General features: G+C 47.4%; 1 protein-coding gene across 1 annotated transcript; it reads right to left on the reverse strand.

The window, feature by feature from the left end:
* Window positions 1-451: 451 nt before the first annotated feature.
* Window positions 452-27,569, reverse strand: LOC139753490 (trehalose transporter 1-like protein). The gene is given in 4 exon segments (XM_071670080.1): window positions 452-2,422; window positions 2,425-2,482; window positions 3,847-3,924; window positions 27,351-27,569. Coding segments are annotated over 4 exon segments (1,554 nt in total). The 5' UTR covers window positions 27,429-27,569; the 3' UTR covers window positions 452-1,082.

Below are 27,569 nucleotides of genomic sequence, written 5' to 3' on the forward strand. Positions count from 1 at the left end.
AAGGATGTGTGGTCTGAGACACGTTGCCATATACGAAGAGAGAGTGTATGGGATGTCTAATATCACTGATAGATTAGACATAGTATAGAAAGATGAGTAGATATATACAAGACACATAAACTTTCCTTCATTGAAAGTTATCCTAGACACTGTATTGATCTTACCTGAAGTTAAGGTTTCTTATTCCTTTGCGCCTTTCTATTATTTTTCTGTAGTCTAAATCCTTCCCCATTTATATGTTGTTACAAGCGCATACAACCTTGTACACTTTTGTGGGGGAACTGCTACTGTGGAATTTAGGTCCCCTAACCCCAGGCGTTTAAACTGGCATAAATTATCTTATGACAAGTCGGGTCTACTCTCCTATATTTTCCTATATCATATACATCTAGGTCTTGCCCCTCTCGTCATCATAATTCATAAGCTTTAGGGAATCAATTCAAACCGTTAATCATTTCTCTGTTTTAATTATCAGAATAAGTGTCGTTACTAAGTATATATAATAGAGAAATATAGAAAAGAATTCTTCCTATGTACAGACTAGCAGTATTCTCTAATAAATTAAAATTATTTTACACATCACTAGGCGGTTTTGTACATTATGTACAATATGTACAACTTATGCCAACACTGTTTTCGTTCCATTCGAACGCGAAGCGTAAAGAGGAAGTTTAAGAAAATATATAATTTCCGTAGGAAAGACATTCAGTCACTAAGTTCAGGTAACTCAAGCCCCCCAAGTTCAGGCAACTTAAGTCTTCAAGTTCAGTCAGCTCCCGGCAACTCACTCTTAAAGTTCAGCACCTGTATAAACACACACGCGTACACACACACACACTCATGTGTCCCGGCGAGGCTCTGTAGATGGGTTCCTTAACACGCTTTGGCGAGGCACTGAAGACGGACACCACTGTTTGTACGCCCCATACACGAATCACACACTGCACGGCAAAGAGACACTCGAGGGAAAGTCTGGCTTCATTTTGTACATGCAGATCATTTCCCCCCTCCTTTCTGGCGTCCAACTGGTATACACTGACACCCGCGCACAACCACCATATGCACCACGAGACGGACGGGAACTAGGGTATCAACTTGTTCTGTGTACCCTGGTCGTTGTATATGGGGGTGTACTTCTCTTTCGGTGCGTATTTTTCTTGCATTTCTTGTAGCCCACGGCCTTTGGTCTCCGGCACCAGAGCCACCGTGAAGATCAGACCCACGAGTGAGATCCCCGCGTAGAGCCAGAAGGCTCCGTAGAGACCCAGAAGCAACTGGAAGTCCACGAAAGTTTTTACGCTCGCGAAGGAACACGCGTAACTGACCGAATTCGCGATGGCTCCCAGACCACGGTGTTTAAGCGGGAAGAGCTCGCCGATGTAGATCCAGGAGATGGGCGAGATTCCCAGCGCAAATGCAACCTGGAATATCAGTGCACAGGTGAGGGGTATCCAGTCCAGTCCCGGTCCTGCATCCACGCCGTTGCTGCCTGTGATGTAGAGGAAGGTCCCAAAGCCCGCCAGTGCCGTAGACATCAGCAGATTTGATACGATCAGTAGCGGAAGGCGGCCGACAGTGTCGATGAGGACGGATGACACCATTCCAGCAAGGATCTGCAAGAGGCCCACCACCACTGCGGCACTGTAAGGGTTGATACCGACGAAGGCCTCCGTCAGGATGGGCACTGCGTAGAAATTGAAGGCATTGGCCCCGCTGAACTTCTGGAAAACCATGAGGCCGCAGGTGATGAGGACGGGCTTGACCAGGTCACGGCGCCATTCCCGGTAGCAGGTGACTTGTGAGTCCTCCCGCATAGCTTCGATATTGGCCCGCATGGTGTCCAGTTCTTGCGTAACGTCGAGTCCTCCCCGCAGCCACGATAAGGACGTTGCGGCGTCGTCTTCACGCCCGCGGTACAATAGGTAGCTGGGTGTCTCGGGAATGAGCATGAGTGCCAGGAAGAGCAGCGCAGGGGCTATGGAGGCGACCATAGCGAGCTGACGCCAGTCTAAGTAAACTCCCAGCAGAAAGGAAAGCAACATTCCGACGTTGGCCGTCAACTTAGCCACGGAGCAGAGGCAGCCTCGGATCTCAGGGTGTGCGATCTCGCTGATGTACACGGGAGTGACGAGAGACACCACAGCTGACCAGATCCCACAGAGGAAGGACGAGGCGTACACCATGTACACGCTGGAAGCGAACACCGTCAACATCCACGAGAGGGCAAAGGGCAGCGCCACCACAGCCAACACACTCTTCCTGCCCAGCCTCATGGCCAGGCCCCCAGGGATCCCGCCAAAGAAGGCCCCAAGAAGAGACAAGGAAGCGATCCAAGAACCCTGTTCCGTCGTTATAGTGAAGTCATGAGGATGTGTGCTGTTGATGGGTGGCGGGAGCTGCATGGAGGCGAGGGCAGGAGAGAGTAGCCCTTGCCTAAACCCGTCGCTAGTGGCCCTAAGGCCACAATCATCGTCGCCACAACCTGAAGGAGACAAAAAAAAAAACCATACATTAGGGTTGTCATATCAGACCAAAAGTAAAAACATACTTTTTCTTTCCTAGCATATCATCTTATCATGATCGAACTGACACAAAGAACACCTTTTTTCTTCCTTACACATCATCGTATCCTGACCGAACAGACACAAACAACCTAGTGTAAACAGTCAGGGGTCTTGTGAAGTCTGTGAGGAACACGACGAACATTCATCATCAAATACTACTGAGGCGAGGCTGTCTCCTCTGACTGATACCAAACGCTGGCTCGGCCCCTGACGTTACCCAGCTGAGCAGCCAATGATACATGAGAATCGCCAACTCTGGGATGCAGTTGCAAGCGAGTAACTGAGCGGGTGTATGCAAGCACAATGTCTCAGGCCGGAGGAATAACAGGTGTGGTGATGTCATACGACGGAGTACATCAGAGATCAGGTCATTACGAAACTATGCGTACAGAGAAACAATCAGCATACGCAGGAATTCTGACAGTCTCGCCAATTGTTGCGGGACAGAGGTATTCATCAAGGCTACACGCAAGCATGAAGCTACTCAGACTGCACCAGCCTTTGTTGAGCCCTTGAACGAGACTATACCATACTGGATCACGACAGCACGAGCCTTGAGCACGACGGTATGATCCTTGAGCACGACGGTATGATCCTTGAGCACGACGGTATGATCCTTGAGCACGAAGGTATGATTCTTGAGCACGACGGTATGATCCTTGAACACGACGGTATGATCCTTGAGCACGACGGTATGATCCTTGAGCACGACAGTATGATCCTTGAGCACGACGATACGGCCCTTGAGTGAGACGGGCTGGGTTTGGAGTTGACCTTTAAGGGTCAAGTCAAAAGCAGTTCGTGCACAAAAATCGCGCCATCATGATAAAGACACTATACTTAGACTCGTTGTGTGACTTACTAAAGTTTTCTTGAGTCTCCATGTTCTGTACCAGTCAGACATCCTACTTATTATAAGTCAATCAAGAAAAACTATGATCTGGGCACACAGCACCTCAAGCATCACTGTTGATCGAGCACATATTCGTAGAATTGATCTAACTTGCTACTGATGACCCAGCTCCTCAGCATGTGTGGGATTTTGACACTTACTGATGGAGATTAAGAAGTATATAGCCCTTGCAGAAGGTTATAGTGAGAAATAGCTTAATTCTCTTCTTAGTAAAATGGCAGATGCTTTCTACAGGATATTTGAAAGTACACGAAAGATGTTATGACAATAAAAGATTGTGTGTGTGTGTGTGTGTGTGTGTGTGTGTGTGTGTGTGTGTGTGTGTGTGTGTGCGTGTGTGTTTATACAACAAAAGTTTATTTTGTATACCTGCGTTAATCTTTGCGGTCGGTTGCTGTAAATCAGACTTAACGTTGAACTCGCCATCCTGGGGTACGAGGATTCACTCTGGAACAAGAGGAGAAAAGGAACATTAGAATAAGATAAATAAATATAGCGTGTATGTGCCTAATGTCTACAAGCTATATCCGGGTATTCAAGAGCTGTGCAGTTCCTAGTATGATAGTTTCAAGGGTAGTTCTCAATGAGGAACCTTGGAGATTGCTTTTAAGATATCTCCAAGGCTGGTTTTCCATGTGATTTAAGAGCCTTGACATTCTGAAGATATTTCTAAGGTTGGTTCTCTACATGATCAAAGAGTCCTTGAGGTACTTTTAAGGTATTTCCAAGCCTGGATCTCTATAAGATTTGGGAGCTTTGGAATGTCTTTCATATGTCAACATGTTTGGTTCCCCGTATGAATTAAGGGCCTTAGAATATGATTCTCAGAGCTGAATATGATTCTCAGAGTAGAACAGGAGGGTTCAAAAGCCATTACAGAAACCTTGAGCCTGGCTGGCGGTAATGAGCATCAAAGGCTTAGGGAAAGGACTGGACATGGCTTCGTAGTGAAGGGTTCGAATTAGCGACATCCGGGTCCGCCTTGCCACCGTCATGAATCCCCGCGGGACAAGGGTTCGAGCAAGGTGTCGCTCATGAGGGAGTCGCACCCCCCCCCCCTCTCTCTCTCTCTCTCTCTCTCTCTCTCTCTCTCTCTCTCTCTCTCTCTCTCTCTCACTTCCCGTCTGTCCCTTCACTCATCTGTGTTCGAGTGAGGGAGCCTCCCCTAATGTGGCATGTTGATGCCTCATTGTTTCAGCCTTCCCAGTTGAGTACGTCGTCGGGTCACAAGAGACATCTAATTGCCACTAACTAAGCCACTTGCCTTCGGTAAAGTTGTTGTCATTGTTGTTCCCGTGTGAAGAGTAAATTGTTTACGTTAAGAAAATATGTGTTGTGTGTCTGATAAAAGCTGTTTGTGGAGGAGAAAAATTGCTTATGGAAGGAGACGTATTTTTTTTTTATAAGTTGTTTACGTACGAAAGGTTCTTATGTATGAACAGCTGTTTTTTACCTTGAAAAATGTGTGGAAGTCGAGAACATTATCCCGGAAAGCAAAAATGGGTATGTTTGAAGGAATAGTAGTTCCAACAATGTTGTATGGTTGCGAGGCGTGGGCTATGGATAGAGTTGTGCGCAGGAGGATGGATGTGCTGGAAATGAGATGTTTGAGGACAATGTGTGGTGTGAGGTGGTTTGATCGAGTAAGTAACGTAAGGGTAAGAGAGATGTGTGGAAATAAAAAGAGCGTGGTTGAGAGAGCAGAAGAGGGTGTTTTGAAATGGTTTGGGCACATGGAGAGAATGAGTGAGGAAAGATTGACCAAGAGGATATATGTGTCGGAGGTGGAGGGAACGAGGAGAAGAGGGAGACCAAATTGGAGGTGGAAAGATGGAGTGAAAAAGATTTTGTGTGATCGGGGCCTGAACATGCAGGAGGGTGAAAGGAGGGCAAGGAATAGAGTGAATTGGAGCGATGTGGTATACAGGGGTTGACGTGCTGTCAGTGGATTGAATCAAGGCATGTGAAGCGTCCGGGGTAAACCATGGAAAGCTGTGTAGGTATGTATATTTGTGTGTGTGGACGTGTGTATGTACATGTGTATGGGGGGGGTTGGGCCATTTCTTTCGTCTGTTTCCTTGCGCTACCTCGCAAACGCGGGAGACAGCGACAAAGTATAAAAAAAAAAAAAAAAAAATATATATATATATATATATATATATATATATATATATATATATATATATATATATATATATATATATATATATATATATATATATTGTTGCTTAAGAAAAAGTTACTGTCTATGGAAGACAATAACCATGAACAGAGTAGCGCAGGGTAGGAAACCTAGCAATAATGGGAGAGTCAGAGCTGTACCCTGGGTGGAAGTGATGTGTATCTGAACAGTTCCAGAGTCTGTTGGGCCTAGATGGATCCTTGGCGACATTTCTGTGGAAATTCCTCGTGGAGTCCTGAAGTTCTTGGCCAATCATTTTGAACTGCTGATTCAACATTCCTGTTGTGCGTTGGTCTTGTCATTCATTAAATTTATTGTAGAACATTCGAGGGTGTATAAGATTCGTAAGAGAGGAATAATAGTTTGATTATAAGAACATGAGACTGGTACGTAACCCTGTGGACGATCGAACTCTTGTTTTGCCTGACTACAGCAGTGTCTCAACCTTCTTCGTCCACTTTGTATCAGACTCGGCAACAGGAAGCCAGGCATTAGTGTCATTATGTTGATAAGACGTTCGCTCGGATATAATCGCCTCTCTAACACAGTTTTACGACTCAGTTATCGGGGCTGTGTTCAGAGGAAGTTTGGACACGTCAATAAGGGCTTTATGACATCCGGTGCAGAAATGGGAGATAATATTGACCCAACTTGCGTCCTCGGCAGTTGTCCAAATTTGCCCACTGTACACTTCCGGCAGTTGCGGGTGTAGATCACGATAGCAGCTGATTATGAAGATGGAGGGGTAGTGGGAAGTGTCAGTCTCCAGTCTGAGTCTGGAAGTCGCGGTAGGTGGCTTTCCTCACACCCAGGTACATGCGATTCATGGACGCTGGTTTTGCTGAATGTGTGTTAAATGACTGTGTTGTCACACACTCACGTAGATGCAGACAGGCAAACAAACAAGTCTACTCACCCACACGTACACGAACCTTCGCAGTATCGTGCTTTCCTCTCTTCCTACACGTACACATGCCTTACATCCTCGATAAAAACTTTTCACTGCTTCTAACAACTTTCCTCCCACACCATATATTCTTAATACCTTCCACAGAGCATCTCTATCAACTCTGTCATATGCCTTGTAAGCGTTGCGACCCACGAATCTCAAGGGCGCACGTTGCGTCGCAGCCAACACGCCTCTTCGTCATGCTACACAAGTCGTTTGGTCTCGAAGCCTTTTTTCGACCGAGATATAAACCCGTCTCTGTCTCATACGGTGTGAGACGTCCTCAAGTATCCTGACGCTGAAGGAGAGCAGGCGTGAGCGTACGTCGCAGGCTTCAGCGGGAGTCATGACGAGGAGGAGGAGGAGTGGCCTAACAGTCCTGCCGTTGTCGGAGGCGCTGTGGCACCAGAGCCCAGTACGTGCCAAAAGGGTAGCGGGCTGGGAAGAGCCTGACGGGTGCCACCTTGGCCAACTTCTACCGTTCATTGCTCAGAGTCAGAAATTCACCCGTTGTTGAGGCCTGGCTGAGCTTTTTCTCTCTTGGCTCAAAACGTTTAGTAATAGCTCACTGTTGTCTTATTCATAATCCAATTAAACCACTTGAGTTCGACGGTATGACCCTTGAGCACGACGGTTCGACGCCTGCGTCGAGTCAAAGGTCACGCCATCAAATCTAAGGTCGCAACTTTGGGCTCAAGGGTCGTAACGTCGTACTCAAGGATCGTATTGTTGTGCTTGTTGAGTTGACTGAACAGATGAGCAACACGATAGCCTGGTCTTGGACCAAGTTGTGGTGAAGGGGGTAAAAGACCTCCGAAACCATCATAAAGGTGTTAAGCCAGACCCAGCTGAATGAGAAGAGCACCTCCTAAGCCTTCATAAAGTATACAGAAAGTAAGGTAAGGTCTCAGGACCCAGCTGTAGAGAAGACTGGAATTAACGTAAGGTATACGTAAGGTAAGGTTAGACCTCAGACGCAGCTGCGGTGGGGTAGAAGACCTTCAAAACGATCGTAACGTATACGTAAGGTGATCCAAGAGGGTCCAGGCTAAAGAGGCAGAATCCTTTGCAATCTTGAGTTTTTTTTTTTTTCTTTACTTATAAGACCAAATAATTTGCTGTTCCACCATAATGATTAGAACTGAAAATAAACGTAGAATTGTTAAAAATCGTGAAGAGATGCGAATGTCTTTTGACAAGTAGTGAAGTGACTCGGTTGATTGTCTTTATGTTTCACTTCAGAAATTATAGGCGACGACCTTTGACCTGGTAAAATCTGAACGATGGTCTAGATTCATGTAAATTGGGCGAGGGGCGTGGGATGTGTGGTGTGGTGTCGGATCAGACAGAGCTCTGTTCCATCTGATGGGATGAAGTTTCGAGTCGATCAGATCAGGAATACAGAACGTGGCCGGGGGTTGTGACTGCTCGGAAGGAAGAAGAAAGACGAAAAGAAGAAGTCTGAGAAAGGAAAAATCAGATTTCTCTCTCCGCAGTTAAAGGGGGAGAAGGAGAGGGGGAAGGGACGATAATAGCTTGAGTGAGAAAGAACAGTTATGTCTCTCTCTCTCTCTCTCTCTCTCTCTCTCTCTCTCTCTCTCTCTCTCTCTCTCTCTCTCTCTCTCTCTCTCTCTCTCTCTTTCGGGTGGCCGCATGCAAAATAGGCATTGATCACCATTGTCGTCAGTCTGTTGTTAGAAGGTCAGCGGAAGAAAGAATATCCCTAACCTGATCACTGCAGGGAGGAGGCCTTGCCGGCACTGCCACCCCTGTGTTCCCTGTGGTTCTGCAGGTACACCATGCGGGTACAGGAGTTCCCTCTCCTCCCGGCACCACAAGTAAACCAAACCCGGTTTAGTACCGGACCAGCCACGGCGGTCACGCGATACCCCCTTCCACAAGACAACAAACAAGCCCACCCACTCCCAACGCTAAATCACCAGCGGCCTCGGGTCCCCAAAGCAAGCAGTCTCCTCCTCCTCCTCCTCCTCCTCCCCTGGCCTTGTGGACCCCGGGACCCCTGCCAGACCAGACCAGACCAGTCTGTTCTACCCCGACATAGAGATGCGTCACTGTGATACACAAACAGACCGCTGCGTGAGCTTTACAGACATTCATACAACTATCCAGCGATATGAGGAATGAGGGAAGCTTTGAGAACCTGTCACTGCAGACCTCCTTATTCCGCGGAGGAAGGTGTATGAGGATCGTGTCTTGATAAGAGATGGGGTGGGGTCGATACACACGGTCCCGGTGTGTGTGTGTGTGTGTGTGTGTGTGTGTGTGTGTTGAGGGCGAGGGAGGTGAGGAGCCCACGTGCTTGACATTGCCTGAGACGCGGCACTCGGGCCTCGTGCCAGCTGAGTGCCGGTCACACCAGCTGCCACGCGCTCGATGCCACCGCCGCCACCACTGCCACCTGTTAGTCCCCTCGCTGTCTTCTGAGCTTAAACCTTTCCCATTCGCGCCGCTACCCACGCCCGTGCCAACCACACCACCCTCGCTCTCCACACCCCTGCCACCTATACTACTCTCACTACCCACACCTCTCCCAACAACTCTCCTACACCCGTGCCACCTACAATACCTACAGTACCCACACGGATAAGGAATGTTGACACCATATACCAACGTGGAAATAGGATCCCACTGACTTTTTCTTTTCTGGGTAACGCTGAAATATCATCACCATCCGGGGCCGGCCAGAGGCTGTGTAACTCATGGACACTTGGACAGGTCGTGTGTCGGCTGGACAAGTTGCCTGCCAGCTTGATTGGGGTCTCCTGCCGGCTAGATAATTCGCCTGCCGGTTGGATACGTCGCCAGCCGGTCGGACAGGTCCTCGCCACTCACAACCTCATTATTCAGTAAGATGTCGTCTTGACAAGACCCTCCTAGAGCAGGGCGTTTTCTTCCCCCCCTTTGCCCAGTCGTGGCTCCGCCTCTCTGACGGTACCTCAGAGAACTTCTCGTGTTACAGGCGATACAGAAGGAACCTCCCCGGCCGGAAACTGAAGCGCCGCTTGTGACAGCATTGCAGATCTTGAACCACCGACCGACAGCAAGACCGGCGGTAACGGGGAAGATAGCAAGTACACGGACCGAGGGCGAGGAAAGGGATGGGGAGAGGGGGAAGGGAAGACTCACTAAGTATAATTTGCAACGTTAATGACGTTCTTCCCCTTTTTGACGGGAAGGGATTCTCTAGGTCCTTGGGCCCACTCGAGCCCACCTGCCACCCTCCGGCATCAATTTATAGTGCGTACTGTACACTTGCTATACTTGGTCTCCTCCCTCTCCCCCCAAGCCATATGCCCTTCTTCACCCGTGCTGTGACGGAAATGGTCTGTCTGTGTGTATGTAGACAGATTGAGACCTTAATATTATTCACCGTCAGAAAATAGAATCAACAGGAGTAACAAGAGAGATCATTCACCCTTGTCACTTGCATCACCATTCAGAACCCGTGAACTCTAAGTCACCAGCGCGGTCATCCACCGCCCTGGCGAAGAAACAATAAAAGAACACCGCCGCCGCCACACAGGCTCGTCTACCCTTCCCTCCATTGACCATATCAGGCCGAGGGCCCCAGGTGTCCTTACGGCAGTTCCCAGCAGTGCCAACAAATGTGGCATCTCTCGCGCGGCTGAGCGGAGGGGGGTATCGGATTAGAAGACCCCGAGACTGAACGACTCGGGGCACTCTCGAATTATGGCGACCCAAGGAATGCCTCCTTCATGTGTCTGTACTCTCCTCTTAGCACTTCCTCCATCGGTCCCTTATACGCCTCGACCACCATAACCCTCTCTTCCCGCATCCCTGGAGAACCAACAGTTGTCTCGTAAAAGTAACAGAACGTTCCTTCACAACGCAGACTTATGATGGAGATGTTTACAAGTCCATCTGAAAGCGTGAGATTTGACACGGATCTTATCACCGACAACCACAGTTTCGTTCCAAAGAGCCATAAATTGTCAGTCAAGAGCCATGCACATCACCTGCCTCTCTTGTAGCCACGAGAGTGGTTCCTCCACCTCACACCAGGTTCTAGGGGTTAGTTTTGTGAGCTTTTTCGCTCGAGGGATCTCGTTGGGCGTTCTAAAGATCTGTTAAGTCACATGAATAAGACTTTGAGTAACATCAAACAGATATTTCAGTTTTAGGGCTTTTTTTTTTCAGAGAGAGAGATTGTAAAGTGTATTTTGATGGCAACATAATTTTAGCATTGCAGGTTTAAGGGCCGTAAGTGTATTGTCATCAGCATAGGTTGTTACGGTGTATACTTGGTAAAATGAAATGGATCTGTCAGAAAATGAACTTACATTCATACATACATAAAAACTACATATAGACAGACAGATAGAAGAAAATGATAGAAAATCAGAAAGACAGAGAAAAGGAAACACAGACAGACGTAAGAGACAGGCACAGACAGAGAGGGACGGAACCCTGCCAGCCACCCAGGCAACAGCCTCCTCACCAGGGAGGATATGAACAAACAGAAGCCAGCTGACCGGGGCGACCCACAGCTCCTAGTCACTGCGGGGGTATGTACGTACGTATATACACCCTGCTGGGGCAGACGTCTCTCCCGCTCATAATAGGGATAAAAGCCAGGCTGTCGCTTCATAGCCTCCAACACACACACACACACACACACACACACACACACACACAGAGAGAGAGAGAGAGAGAGAGAGAGAGAGAGAGAGAGAGAGAGAGAGAGAGAGAGAGAGAGAGAGAGACAAAGTCAAACATCTCCCTCATCTGGTTATCCTCAACCACAGCATAAAGAAGTCTTGAAGTTAATAGGCAATATGATGACATGATAGATGACCTTACATTCGTATGTACCATTATGCACGATCCCTGAATATAACCGAGTGACTGTATTAGATCAGTCATAATTTCTACTCTTTTATTTATGCAGAAATACGACTGCAAATAGAGCTTGGCACAGCTTCAGCCCACGAACGCAAGAACAGCTTTCTTGTTACGTGAACGGCGACACACATTGACGCTTGTGTTTAAGAACCTGGACGAATGTTTTCCCCTCAACAGCCTCACACTTCGTGATTAATTTACATAGTTTCTTGTGGGGATAATCGGAGGGCGTACTGCCCGGCACCAGCTCTGGCGTCACGAGGAGGCTGGCTCCCCCTGTGGGAGCGCGTCATGCGATGGAATGTGTAGATTACATCTCGCAAGACGTCCGATATTATTATACTCCCTCCAACCGAAAGTGGGAAGGGGGGATAACCTTTACTTAGAGAGAGAGAGAGAGAGAGAGAGAGAGAGAGAGAGAGAGAGAGAGAGAGAGAGAGAGAGAGAGAGAGAGAGGACATCCATCCCCCTCTCTCCATCACACTGAGCACTTATCTCCATTTAGGATTTTCCACTTGTCATCCGAGCTGACCCATGTAATGTCTGTGCACCTAAAAAGAAGGTTCCCTGGTAATCAAGGGGACTTAAGGATCAAAAGAGAAGGTCACAAGAGTGTCATCATACGCCAGACAGTGCCGTTGCTGGCTGGCAGGCGTGGCACACGCCTGCTGCCCCCCATCTGGTTAAAACTGTTGTACTGTGATGGTGCGAAGGGTCTTCTGTGTGGTCCTAATACACCGTTTTTTCGTACCTTGGTTCCGTCCACCACATTTCTTGTTCTGTCAATCTTCGCCTGTATATATATATATATATATATATATATATATATATATATATATATATATATATATATATATATATATATATATATGGTAATCTGTCCCAAAATCATCATCGTTTTCCTGTAGCTGGACCTCTCGGCAAACATCCGGGTAGTCCGATTCATCGCAACCCGTATGTGAAGGCAAAATTGAATACACAGAACAACTAGTATGTTGAAAGGGCAGGGATCTGTGTTAATTGCGCGAAGAGTCATATTAGCCTAGCGATCGTTCTCTCTCTCTCTCTCTCTCTCTCTCTCTCTCTCTCTCTCTCTCTCTCTCTCTCTCTCTCTCTCTCTCTCTCTCTCTCTCTCTCTCTCTCAATTGGAGGAAGAATGAAACTGTAAAGTGTGAAGCTTCATGGTTTATATTAATTGCAGTGTGTGTGTGTGTGTGTGTGTGTGTGTGTGTGTGTGTGTGTGTGTGTGTGTGAAAGTATGTTTGTTTGTGTGTGTGTGTGTGTGTGTGTGTGTGTGTGTGTGTGTGTGTGTGTGTGTGTGTGTGAGTGGTATATTGGCACATACGTACTTTCCGTGATGTATGTGTTTGTGGTGTTGCTGTGTTGAGTTTAGAAAGAGCAGTGGCAGTTCTACGCTTCAAGCTGTTCATTGTGCATATCGGTGTATGGCTAAAGCATTTCTTGGGGCTTCGAGTCACCATGAGGACTAAGAGTGTCCGACCATGATCATGTCGCTGTCGAGATCATGTTTGTAGTCTGCCTGTCTCTCCGTTTTCTCAGCCGAGATGTTGCTCTTACCCCACATGTCTCGCCCGGACTGGCGAGGAACCACGCCCCTGATTTGCGAGATCCCTCTCCACTCAGAGAAGAACTCCACTACTCTTATAGGCAAAACTCGAGGGTCATGTACACGCCACTACAGCAGCCACGAGACAATCCCAACCACACTCGCGACTTTACTCCTAACAGATGTCGGCTTGACACCACATAGCTCCGTATTGCCCCGAGATGCACAAGAACTCCGAGCAGTTCATAAGCAGACAGTCCTATCCTTGAGCACGACGGGAGGACGCACCCATGGGTCAGATGGTGTGGCCCTTGACCTGACCCTTGAGCGTCGTAGTCATACGTTGTCCTGTCGTGCTCGAGGGCCGTATTATCACGCCCAAGGGGCGAACCATCATGCACAGAGGGTTGACAAAAGCAAAGTAGCCCTTTGAAATTCAAACCCTTGATTACTTCTTCGCCCTTACGTACACCGCGGGGCGTGACGGGCAGACGTGACAAGCGGGTGACTAACAGGGAGAACGCGTGACACCGAGGCGTCACGCTTTTCCCCGTCATCGTCACGCGCTTCACACGGCCCACGCTTCATTACGAGGCTTCCCGCTCATCACGCTAGATGTCACTAGCGTCAGTGGCGTCTCTCAAGTCTTCAGCCAAATGAAAAAAGAAAAAAAAAACCACGACAAAAACGAGAGATTCCACCATCCCCTGGCGGTATGTCTCCCTCCGTATTCGCTGTAAATAATTATCTTTGTGCCAAGACTCATCAAGGTCAATTACAGGGTGGCTCTCACGAACTTACTCTCATTCACGACGATTGAAAGAAATGGTGGGAGAAAAAAAAAAAAGCGGACCAGAAAATATATATATCTTAAGTTCTGGTAATCTTCGATTTCACCCAACGCCAAAACTCTGTCATTGGTCGTGTAGGAAAGATGTTTATACGTCAAATTTCTTGAATATAAGCTTGAATGTGGCAATTACGCAGCGGACAAAAAAAAAAAAAGAAAATAGATGGCCTATGGGCCTTTGATGTAAAGAAATATAAGAATAAGAAGAAACAGCAAAACAATATGTCTCCCTCTTGTCGAAGAAAACGTAAAAATCTGAAACCAACTGAAAATAGCCACCGACGAGCTAAAAGAAAAAAGAAATAATATGATTAAGCCAGATTTATTGCAAAAAAATTTTTTTTTCCATCGTTCAACCTGTGAGTTGAACTAGAAAATTAACAAATCCAAGAGCTGAGCTAAAATTACATTGATAGCTAGAAAAAAAAAATCTGAACCAACTTTAGTAAAAAAAGATATCAATTTCAAACCTGTAAGCTGAATCATCCCTCTCCCCCAAAACAGAAAAAAAAAATCCTACTTTTGCTCAAGATTCGTAACATCCTGAGCTAAAGTTGCGAAGGATAAGCTGAGCCTTCAGGGTAAGCCCCACACGCGTCTGCAGTAGACAACATTCTTCCTCCCCGACGCTCCACAAAGTGTCACGAGGAAGAGAGAAAGAGAGAGAGAGAGGAAAAAATAGACAAGTGTTACGTTGTTAGTTCTAAGAATAAGCCGTTGTTAGCAAGCGTCTTGGAATGCTTGGGGCTGGGGCCGGGGGGAGGGGAGAGACGGGGGGTTAAGTGGGGAGGAGATGATAGGATAAGGGAGAGATAGAGAGAGACAGAGACAGTGTGAGATAAATTGTGGGTCAGAGAGATAGAGAGAGAGGAAGAAAAGGTTGTGGGGAAATTGATCCCAGGATCCTCTTTCAGTACCACCCCTCCCGGGGTTCTCTAAGCTCCCCTGTTAACACCCAGGAGCCCCAGACATCGATCCCGGGTTCTGTAGGCTCCCCTGTCAGCACCCCGGAGCCTCGACACCGATCTCAGGTTCCTCGGACGGGGCGCCCCCATTCATGTGCGATCTGTCGCGCGCGGGATTATGCACAGTGCAACACGCCTTACGTCACGGGGCAAACCAGACACTTGTTACCAAAACAAACCCACGTGGATCGTCGGCTTCTCTTTGTCTTTCATGAATAATTATCCAAACAGCTTCTCGCATCACCATCAGCTGCAGACAGGGACAGCCACGTGTATCTACGAGTTTGTTTGTATAGATTTCTAGAGATAGAAAAGAACCCACGCCTACACAACAGCTGATCAGCCAGCTGCCTACCAGCCAAGTACAGTTGTACCAATGCTGTGTGTGTGTGTGTGTGTGTGTGTGTGTGTGTGTGTGTGTATGTGTGTAAACTCGTGTCAAAAGATTAATGCCCACCTAGGGACATCCGTCTGAGCGCCACAACTTATTACCTGTCGTTGGGCTTTGAACGTAGTCTAATTACCTTTCCCCGCACACACGTGAAGGGTGGGTGGCTCACGCCACAAAAAAAAAGTAAAAGAGAATGAAAGGAGAATGGTTCATACGTGGCACTTCACTCACACCAGGCGTCTGTGAACCAGGTGTGGCTACGTAAAGATCGTTGGGACACGGAGGGATCAAAGGCGTCTCTGTTTACAGTTAAGTGAATGGATTAGTTCCAGAGCACTTACGCGATTTTCTAAACGTCAGTTATCTTTCTATTTCCACCATAATCTATCTCATTTTTATTGTTATTTATTTTGCTATGTCACTTTTCCTTTTCGTCTTCGTTCGTTTTTTTCCTCACATATACTTTTTCCCATTTTCCCATCACCCAGTACGACATTTCCCTCCCCTTCTAATCTCCCGTATCTCTCTACGCCCGCTTCCCGTCAAACAGTTTTACGCCAGTATTTTTTACTTTTTATGGCCGGTGGGTTAAGCCCTTTGGAACAGTGGGATTTTATGTAGGTGGATTTTCCTTTTAAAGCCTTTAATTCTTTTGTTTTTCGTACACCTTTTCTGTTGTTTCATCCACCTCTTTATGTCTGTATGTTTATGTATTTTTTTCCCTTCTTTTTTTTTGACGAGACTCCTAATTAATGCAGATATTAGATTTCTGTTTGTTTCCACAGGCAGCAGATGTTATGTAAACGCTTCATCAGATACGCATCACACTAGGTCACGATTCCTGCTCGTATTTTCTTATTTACATTTACGGCAAGATCGGCGAATGTATTATGTGTAGGTTCCTCCTTACCCATGCTGTGTGGGGGGGGCGGCGGCGGTGATGGGGAATACACAAGCGCACGAAAGGTCTTGGGGAACTGGGCCTCTGTAACTGTATTATATCATCTCTTTTAGACCTTCGTCTCTATGTGTACAATACAGCCTTGAGCCAGTGCACGTTGTAACTAGACCCCGTCCACGGTGTACTGTACATCGGTAGCTACCAGGAGTGCAGTGGTCGTACTTTGGGTTGTGCCTGTAGGGTACCATGGATTACCAGTTTTAGTGTCAGTCTCTCCCTTAACATGCAGATGATAAGGATAAAGAATTCATTACGGTCCTGCTAAATTCCCTGACGCCTTAGTGTTCACAGGAAACCTAATTCTTTTAACACATTCAAATGAGGTGATTTGTAGGTGGAATGTCAATCAACAAATTGAAAAGTTTTGTCAATAAACTCTTTAAGGTGGATCAGAGTTATGGAAAGATAAAGAAAAGTGATAAATAATGTCTTCCTGAAACAGTGAAATATGTTCGGAATTTTCAAAGGGTAAGATTGTTTGTATTTACAACGTCACTGTTCCATTCTGGTCGATGGGTCACCCAGTTCAACCCAGCAGACCCAACTTTGCTCTGCATCTCGAGAGGAGAACCTATTTAATCATCATAGATGAATAAGGCACCAGAGTTTATTCCACGAACTGTATATGTGGTATTATTATAAGTCACGATGATATTTTCCAACGAAAAAAAAAATATATATGAAGAGTTGCTCAAGACTCGACAATGCACGAAGATTCAGAAAATAGACCACTCAAATAAAACGGGAGAGAATTCATTTAGCTTCAGGGCGTGTTCGTATTTTCAGAGAAAATAAATAAAACAACAGCTGCCCTTACCAGCTTTCTCTCCCCCATACCACCAAGATGGGGAGGGAGTACAAGGAGCTCATCACCCCACCTCCAGCACAGATGGGTCGTCCACGACGTTCCTTCCCTCCCCAGCGCCCTTTCCCCCTCGCCACCTGTATCTACGAAAACTCAATTTACTACAACAACAAATACCAGTACTTTTAGTCCCCTCCCTCACCTCAGGTTTCCTAAGGTACTTGGAAAGTATGAGACGCTAGACATATCAAGTGCAGAATTATTCGCCTTGGTGGGTCAGGAATTCCTCCATTATTTCATTAAAAACTTGAGGAAATGTTAAAATGATTTTAAACGAAAATTAGAAGTTCGACGTGGTCATAGGAACCTGATCTTCGCAGTTCCCAAGAACGAGGGTGAAGGACCCGGAGCTGGTAACGCTGGACCTCACAGTGTTTTGACATGTGGTGGTTGGCCGAGTTGTCAGGAGGTTGGAGACACTGTCAAGGGTTGCCAGGGGCTTGTCAATATCACAGAACTTGCCAGCAGATTTTGGGTGCAGATCTAGGGTGGCTTGATCAACGCCTTATGCCTGTCTCTCCGCTGCATTGCCCATCAAGTTTGTGTTGACAGAGGATGGTATGGGGTGTGGGGACGCCACTTGTAATCATGAATGATAAAGAGATGTTTTCGTGTATCTCAGCAAGCAACACACATGCAGCGAGGATTGTGCCGGGATGCTAACCGCTGAGTCAATAAATGACTCATTTTCTCTGTACACTTGACTGGTAAAAATCGAGGTTTATCTCTCATTTCTGGGAAAATTGGATATGATCCCTTACTTTTGAATTAAGCATATCTAGATTTTGAGGAAAGTCCGTTGGAAATGTCCACAGGATCTTGTGGCGCGGAAGGGAGACGTCCTTCCTGAAGCAGGCGATGACGAGGGGCGTGACGGGGCTGTCGCATCCACCTACTTCAAGAGCGTCCTCCCCTCCCCCCTACACACACACACACACTTAGTGATGCCTGGCGCTGTCGACGACAGAGGCATGACAGAGCCACGGGCCCCAAGAGACGACGCAGTGCCCACGTCACGGGTGCCATTGAGGTATATCAGACAGTGGCTACGTCCTGAGTGCCACTGAGCTATATCCGACGGTGCACATTTTACGAAAGCCACTGAGCCACCATCGATGAGTGCCGCCAGCCCATGACCCACACATGAGTATATGCGTACATGTGACGTAGACAAGGCCCAGAGGGAGACGTGCAGGCATGACTTCCCATCTGAGGGACGAGGTATGCGAACATTTTTCGCTACGATGGTAATCATATTAGGTACCTGAGTGTGAGCAGGATCCAAATCAGCTGCTGTGGCGGTTAGTGAGGTCATACCGTCATCTGAGACGAGGGGCCTCGCCTCATTGACGACGACCGGGAACAAGGAAGCAGCTGTACGCTGATGGGAATCAGAAATTGATGGTGGTTGTTGTGGCCCCACTGGGAACCACAGAGGTAAAGGTGATTCGCCACAGTCATGTTTATACGAGTGCTCTTGTAGGTACAGTTTACACACACACACACACACACACACACACACACACACACATACACACACACACACACACACACACATATATATATATATATATATATATATATATATATATATATATATATATATATATATATATATATATATATATATATATATATATATTGTTGCAGTGGTTCATTGAAATTATAATGAAAATATACAGTGGCTAACTATTACCTTTTTTTTTTTTGTTACATCAATACAACTATCGTACAGTTCTTGGTCAGATTCATGGAAAGATCTGTTTGTAGTCGTGACATGTTGGCTTCCTCCTCTGGGTACATCATCCCCCCCACCCCAAACCCTTCTTCTCCTGCAGCCCAGGGTTGTATCCTCCCGAAGGCTGATCACTCCCAGGAACCCCTCAACAGACGAGTCCCTCAACGTTGCCTTCAGTGCTGTGTGGATAGCGTAGGGCCGGCGTGAAGGACTGGCCCCACGGGAGTCCCCGGTATCAGACGAATGTAGCGAAGGATGCAGGGGAGGAGCGGCAGGATATAAGGGAGTTGAAGGGGTTGCAGGATGGGTAGGATGGCATGTGAGGCGGGAAATGGATTAGAGTGATAAGGGAAGGACTGAGTAATGGTGGGAGATATATGGTCATACTGGTGGCTGCTGGGAGCTGTGTGTGTGTGTGTGTGTGTGTGTGTGTGTGTGTGTGTGTGTGTGTGTGCGTGTGTCAGTGTGTGTGTCCCCTGACCCCATCATCCACGATGGTCTTTGGAGTACGTGATGTAAACCACGACGACGCAGAGGAGGAGGAAGGGGGGGGGTCGGTGGTCTTCATGTATACCATAATAATATTGGCACGTTACGTGTACCATAACAGCTGGGGATGTACCACAAGGTTGGAGATACTTTATATTTTTTTTCTGTACCACAGTTCAGTAGCTGAGCAGCGTGGCACAGCTGTGGTACAGCCGAACCGTTGACACTTCCTTCTTTTTATTTCATGCGTGTTGAACGCTAGATGAGTCGTGTGTGGCGAGACGACTTCATGAGAGAGAGAGAGAGAGAGAGAGAGAGAGAGAGAGAGAGAGAGAGAGAGAGAGAGAGAGAGAGAGAGAGAGAGAGAGAGGTGGGGAGTAAGAGAGAGAAGCAGACAGACGAGCACTCCCGAGCAAAAACCAGACTGAGAGCGTAACGGTACACAGCAATAATCCTGGACGAAAGGTGGGCAGAGTGAGAGAGAGAGAGAGAGAGAGAGAGAGAGAGAGAGAGAGAGAGAGAGAGAGAGAGAGAGAGAGAGAGAGAGAGAGAGAGAGAGAGAGAGAGAGAGAGAGAGAGAGAGAGAGAGAGAGAGAGAGAGAGAGAGAGAAATACGAGCCAGCCATCCTCAGAACAAAATGTGTTCGGACTCAGAAAAGAAACATATCATCCAAACAAAGAGTGTCGAAGCACAAAGCTCATGTACTGCGCGGGGGGGGACACACACACACACACACACACACACCTCACCCCCGCAACATTCTCAGAGACTCGCCCTCTGACACCCGGGCCCTTGGGCTATGTCTTCCCCCCAGCTGTGCCAACCCAGGACTCAAGCTGTGATTCACGTTCCCCGCACGCCCACGCAGCTGGGCTTAATACCTCTCAAGCTATGGCTACGCTCGCCCCGCGAGACGCAAACTACCCCATGCCTCTCATGCTACACGGCTACGCTGCGTAAGTTGCTTCTGCGCAGCCTCTCACGCTGTGGTCACGCTTGCCTCAAGCTCCCCAAGCTGTGGCCAAACCTGCCCCTCCCATCCCACAAGCGACCCCCGTGCCTATCAAGCTGTGGCTCAAGCTGCGTGGCTCGCACCACAGTCCCGTGTCCACTCAGGTGCTTCCACGCCCGCCTCCCGCGCCCCAGCCAGCAGCACCACAAGCATCGCTCAGACGAGTATCATGACTGACCTTGTGCTCGGCCGATCGCCTTTGAGCTAAACAACAGGCTCAGTCTCCTGTTACGTCACAATGAACAGAGCAGAGGGACTCTGTTGACACACACACACACACACACACACACACACACACACTCATAACAAAAAGCAAGAAAGGACACGCAGGATCACGTTCAGTCCCCCCTCACAGCACCTATCATGAGGCGTTCGACCCACTTGATCCTCCGTACTTACTACTCAGACCATGACCAGGACCCCACCAGAGAGCTTGGAGAGAGGTGGCAGCACCACACTACTCACCTGAGGCACCACAGCGGCATCGAACCCATCCAAACTTAGAGAAGCCGCTGCTAGAGCGTTGCCACCCGAGCCATCGTAAATGTAGAAAGGAATATGGACTACAGTGCCACTGTTTACATTGTGTGTATTTTCTCTACATATTTTCTTTAGCATTTTGTATAACACACTCTACCCTCATACTACCCTTTAGCCTCGCAAAACGTCATAACACACTCAGCCTTCATAGTATACTCGACCCTTCATCATAACACAGCCCTAACATACTCATATGGAATCAACTCACGACTCTTAATTTCCTTCCACGACGCAAGACACTCGAAGTAAACAGTTTTGAGTCTCGCTTGATATTGCCGTCTGGTTTTAATAGTCAGGATTCTCGGTAATGATCGAGTTAATCACCTGATGGCCATTAGCCCACGAGATCCGGCTGTTGTTGTCCATGAGAGTTAAGATGTCGGTGTGTGTGTGTGTGTGTGTGTGTGTGTGTGTGTGTGTGTCGGGTTACGTGCTACCCTGGCCGGACTGTGGACGGACGATGCTTCGCGAGTCCGCAGTGACCTCTTGAATGTGTGGACTGAGGAGACCTCACGAGGTCAGCGAGACCTCCGCCGTGACGGGCGAGGTCGCAGCCAGAGATGTACGCATTTCGCATCAGGTGAACACAGGCCAAGCTGTGCTCCCGCTGGGTGAGCTCAGGTTGGGCGTAGTGAAGCCGCGAGTGCTCAGGTGCCGGGTGTGGGAGGCAATTTACACTGGTCATTACCACCGGTGGAAGCCAGATGCTCCGGTAGCCGTCGGGCCCGGCAAACCAGGCCGACGAATGCAGGTAGCATACCTACCGCCAGAACCCCTAGAATCATCATCTCTTAATGGTGATATTTAAGGGTGGGGAACCACGGGACACGCCCTTAATGCTGTTCCTGTGGGGACCACATTGATTGAGAGAGAGAGAGAGAGAGAGAGAGAGAGAGAGAGAGAGAGAGAGAGAGAGAGAGAGAGAGAGAGAGGCCGAAGGGTGAGCTGTAGCCTGGGGTGAAGTGTAAGGAGGGAGGATTAGGTCTACGATTGGTTGTCTGTGTTGTCTAATCGCTGGGCCTGGGGACTTAACGGGCAGCCTGAGCTATGTTATCAAGTAGGAACTGCATGGTAGAGCAGGTTAGCTCCTCATAATGTGGGTGATAGATAGGTGGTACGGCAGGTTGCCTCCCCACAATGTGGGTGGTAGATGGTGGAGTTGGTTGCCTCCCCACAATGTGCGTGGCAGACGGTGGAGGAGGTTAGCTCCCCACTATGTGGTTGGTATATGGTAGGGCAGGTTACCTCTCCATAGTGTGGGGGATGGTGAGGGGGGGAGGGAAAGGGAGTATCGGTGGAGAGAGGGGAAGGAGGAGGTATGAGGCGTGGTCATGCAGTGTTGAGGAGAGAGGGGAGGGAGGGAGTGAGGATGGAAGATAATACCCAAGCCGCCAGGAGCAGAGAGAGAGAGAGGAGTGAGGGATCCCTTACTGTGGGGTTCAGGAGTGCAACTTGATCTGGGGAAGAGAATCCTCACAATAACGAGAGAGAAAAAGAGAGAGAGAGAGAGAGTCTGTAGCTCTCTCTCTCTCTCTCTCTCTCTCTCTCTCTCTCTCTCTCTCTCTCTCTCTCTCTCTCTCTCTCTCTCTCTCGTACTCGCCAGTGGGAGCAAATCTATCACAAGCTGTCTCGTATGACGCAGATAATACAGCAGTCAAGTCGGTTTCTTTCCACGACTCCCACAGGTAGCAGGGTGGTCTCCACACGGCCAGGGGTGTGGACGCTTCTCCTCCCCTTCCGACCCACGAGGTTGGTCAAGGGTCTGGGGAACACAGACCTGGTAGATTAACGGCTACATGCGCTCTCGATCCTTCCAAATGAAGGACGAATTAGTAATGCAAATGACGTTATCATGTAACATTCATACTGCAGATCTCTTCATTTTCCATTTCAAGGAATTGTTCCGTCATGTGTGCGGCGTATCCAATCGCCCTTCAAGGACTCTGAACCTCTCCTACCCACCATCACGAACGTCGATCCTTTAGCATTAGTCGTCTGCGGATTCATGGAATTAACCGAACCCAAGCAAACCAGCCGCGCTTTTCGGTAGATCATAAGCACGCGCATGCGCACCCGCCCTCTGTTTAAGCCAAGAGAAAAGGATAAATCTTAAAGACTTTGTCGTGCTAGAAAAAAAAAAGGAGGTCGTCGGCAGCGCGCTAAACAACAAGGCTCGAAACATCTACCAATAAAAAAGAGAAATTCATCTCTACGCATCGCAAGTTAACAAGTAGCTTTACATGCCACAAGCCGTTGATTACAAGCTACAAGTCGTTAATTAAAGGTCGGGGACGAGGTAATGACACGTTAAAGGGAGGGCGTGTCAAGCAGGAGGGTTAGGAAAAAAATTGGTGCTGTCCCCGTGCCTTTGGTCTCCGCGTCAGGAGTAGATGTGGGAAGCGGGTCATAGATTTCATGCAACTCCCGCCGACCACACACGCCACCCGACGCACGTCATCTGTTGACTTTTCTCACTACGCTGGCTGTACTTTCTCGTAGAGAGAGAGAGAGAGAGAGAGAGAGAGAGAGAGAGAGAGAGAGAGAGAGAGAATTTGATGGTCACTTGTTAATGAAAATCAAGGAATTAACAGACAGGAAAAAATATTGTATGGTGGAACATTTGCGATAAGTCATCTTGATCGGCTGAGTTTTGCCAAATAAAATGTCCCGAAAAAAAAAAGAGGAAAAAGAAAAGTTATTTCTCGATCCAAGTGTAAACCCCTCCTCAACTTCCAGAGATCAGAAAGCAGTTGACCCCATCGAGGTGACCTTTAACATCTTACTAAGGAAGTAACTGACGTCCTAATCCTCTCTGTATCATCACCTGCAGAGAAAACCGTCTGGTCCAGATTCCAGGAGAGCGTGCAGGAAGGTATTGCACAGTCTCCTTTTGACCTAGTCCCTGTGCGATAGTGTGGGACGACTCGTCGCTGGCACCAGTCGACCCGTGCGTCGGCCTTTCGGCCCGCATGGCGGCTGACCGGCGCATCCAGACGTACGATCACATACGCCTTGTCCGGTAGGACGGACGAACAGACGCCCAAACAGATACAGACACTATATACGAAAACCTCTCCAAACATGACCTAGCACAAGTCACAGCGAGGTCAAAGCAAGAAGAGATAAGTAGGTAAAACGAGGTGAAACACGATGAGAAATACATTTGTATTAAGACAACAGAGAGATAACTTAGCAAGGCTGCTAATTTGCGTTTCCTGAGCTGGATTTTATGTGAAGTGCATCTGGTGGCTGTTGTCAAATGCTGATCTTGTATTCCTGAAATCTATCGTATGCATCTATGCCTGATGCCAAATGTTGTTTTCTTTTTTCTTTCTTTAGCCAAAGATATGCAGGATTTCCTTCCCGTTACTGCGAGATTATCTGTGCCTGGCGCTCTGTGCTTCGTCAAGTCTCTGGAGTCGACTGGGTGGCCTGTGCTTGTGTTCATCTTGGCTTGTTATTGTCTGTCTCTTGGCTAGTTAATGTATATATTTTTGTAGTGATGTTGCATGTACTGTCGCATGTGTTGTTGTGTGGGGTTGGGGTGGGGTGGTGGGGGTATAGGATGTTGCTTGTTAATGTCTGGACTGCTGCTTGTTGTTGCGTATTTGTTGCTTGCTGATGCACGGGTTATTGCTTGTTGATGTGTAGAGCTGCTGCATATCTTGGTGTACCTTGTAGCATGTCATACTTTACTGCCTCTTGTCGCGTTTAATGTCGCTACGCATATATTTTTGGTGCTTTTTCGGACGTCTCTTTTTTTCCACACTTTTCCACCCAGTGTCTTCTGTGGTGCAGCGTCCTACCTTGCAACTAACGTACACAACTTCAGGCCCCACCAGGGACGTCACCACGTCTCCACAGACTACATTACTGGATTAGTTTCGCATCTGTATATGTCAGTTGCACACAGACAGACAACATCAGTGGATAGCATAGGTGAAGGATACATGGCTGAAGGAGAGGTGGAGGCAAATATATGGAATGTACAGACGGTATATGCACTGCCCTGTGGCAGTACATTACAGGGTCTTCCTTCTGCTGAGCCACCCAGCGAGAGACGTGTAAGGCAAGCACACTGAGGTTCACTAAGCACATACATGAGGGGTCAGGATGGTGTTATCACTGCCTCCTTGGGTTACTGGTCCTCTTGTTTAACTTCTACTGAGGGGCGTCTACAAACGACCATAAACACATACACACACACACACACACACACACACACACACATACACACACACACACACACACACACACACACACACACACACACACACACACACACACACACACACCTACATACTTACACATACACTCTCTCTCTCTCTCTCTCTCTCTCTCTCTCTCTCTCTCTCTCTCTCTCTCTCTCTCTCTCTCTCTCTCTCTCTCTCTCTAAGCGAACATACAAGCTCTCCTTCGCTTTTTAAATTTTCCTCTTTATCTCCCTCTATCATCCCAGGTGTGTACATATCCTTCGATATATATATATATATATATATATATATATATATATATATATATATATATATATATATATATATATATATATATCCCATTTATTCATAATGACAACAAACGAGAGACCAAATAGAGAAGAGAACCTCGCCAGTACGCGTGGCTCCAAGACCAAAATAGATTACTTGAAAAAGAAAGAAGAAATAAAAACAGGAGACAATGACAGAAGACAAGAGCAGTTGGCTCAACGGCTGTTGTCCTTACCCGAGGAGTGAGGGAGGGCCTCACTGGCCCTGAGGTGCCTGTGCAGTGCGGGTCATTAGGAACCTCGGTGTACCGCCGGTATGGTACCTTTTGTGGTGTATTGGTGCTGCTGTGGTGTACTGGCACTGTGGTGTGCCAGTGACCAAGTGCAGCCACTTATTAGCGGGCTATAATACCGGTACTACACGCCTGAGTTTAAGGGAGGGGGGGTTAGTGACGGCACATCAGTGGCTGTCTGGTGTCATTCCATTGGCCTAGGTAGTTATCTTTTCTTTATCATGACTTTCAGACCACAAACTTACGGTCCCTTTCTGTTACATGAGATCTCTTGACAACACGTAACTCACAGGATTCGTTCGGTCTGCGTCACTCTATATTGCCTGTGACGCAGGAACAGAGGGGGGCCAGGTGAGGTTATTCCACAAAGGCCCAGTCCTCTGTTCTTAACGCTACCTCGCTAACGCGGGAAATGGCGAATAGTTAAAAAAAAAGAAATATATATATATATATATATATATATATATATATATATATATATATATATATATATATATATATATATCGGAAAGGATCAGAATTTTGCGCGTGATCAAGTATATTCCTATGAGTCCACGGGGAAAATGAAACACGATAAGTTCCCAAGTGCACTTTCGTGTAATAATCACATCATCAGGGGAGACACAAGAGGGAAATATGACGGTCAGTTGATATACAACGAAGAGACGTAGCTAGGACGCCATTTGGTAAACATGTGATTGTCGTAACCTAGCTGTTATTATTTTTTTCACCTCCTATTGAAATTTATCTCATCGGTTGTGAACAATATCATCTAGAAATAAGAGAAAGTCCATAAATCCATGATCAGACAGTATTTCCGTACGACCCGAGACATGACGATCGAGAATGATAAGACCACGATATAAAACTCTGATTCATACAGACAACATCGGACGAGCGATGCAGTTCCTCACCTCTTGACAACAGCTCGTCTAGCAAGGTGGAAATTTCGATCCAGGTTGATCCAGGTTTCCTCATAGACATAATGATCGTCACTGATGCTGTCAATGCTGTCACCTCTCACTCGTTGTTGTTTTGCGCCAAGTGATGTTAGCTAGGCTTAGCATCAAGTGATGTAAGTTAAGCTTGGCGTCAGCTGATCTAAGCTAGTCTAAGATGTAAGAGGAAGGGCAACTATGGACATGACTTAGAAAATGAACAGACATCCAATTGGGTTAAACATTTATCAGATATCTGCATGCCGTATAAAGTTAATTCTGTGTGTGTGTGTGTTTCTCTGAAGGCTATATACCCAGTCAGGTGATTCAACACTGCCTTGAACAGCAACGACAAAAACAACAACGTACTTCACTTCTTTCTAATGCCCAGAGGATGTAGAAGCCTGGTATGCAAAGCTTGCAACAAGACTCGACCTATGCAAGAAACTCTCTCTTTTTACCTGACTCTGAAACAAAAAAGTGTACGACCCACCGTAATCTGTGTGCCTCCCAGCTAAGAATGATTCTCCTGTGTTGAATGCTCCATCAGTCGGTAGCAGTCCACTTGTAGCGGTATAGAAAGAACAGGTCACAAGTGCAGAGCGACAGTGTTGGTCTCCCAGTCATCAGCAAACCTGACCACTTGGGAAGGGGAAGGGAGGGGAGGGGTGGTGGCTGGAGCAAGAGGGAGAGGGAGAGAGAGAGAGAGAGAGAGAGAGGATGGGGTAGAGAGGGAGGGGGGACATAAACATCTTCGCAACTGACCTCTTTTAAATGCAAATCCAAATTGGTCGTGTTCCCAGCGCGACGCTGCAGTTCTCTCCTCACTAGCGAGCCGTGCATATCACTGGCACGCACCCAGTGTCTCTGTAAACATCCATCATTCACAACAGTTTTAGTTTAAAAGATAAATACTTATTTCTTTTTATCTTGCAGTTCGTTCGTCACTTCATTATCGAGATATCGATGAGGTTGATCGCGAAA

This window comes from Panulirus ornatus, chromosome 14 (genome assembly GCF_036320965.1).
Source record: "Panulirus ornatus isolate Po-2019 chromosome 14, ASM3632096v1, whole genome shotgun sequence".
Taxonomy (NCBI): Eukaryota; Metazoa; Arthropoda; class Malacostraca; order Decapoda; family Palinuridae; genus Panulirus; species Panulirus ornatus.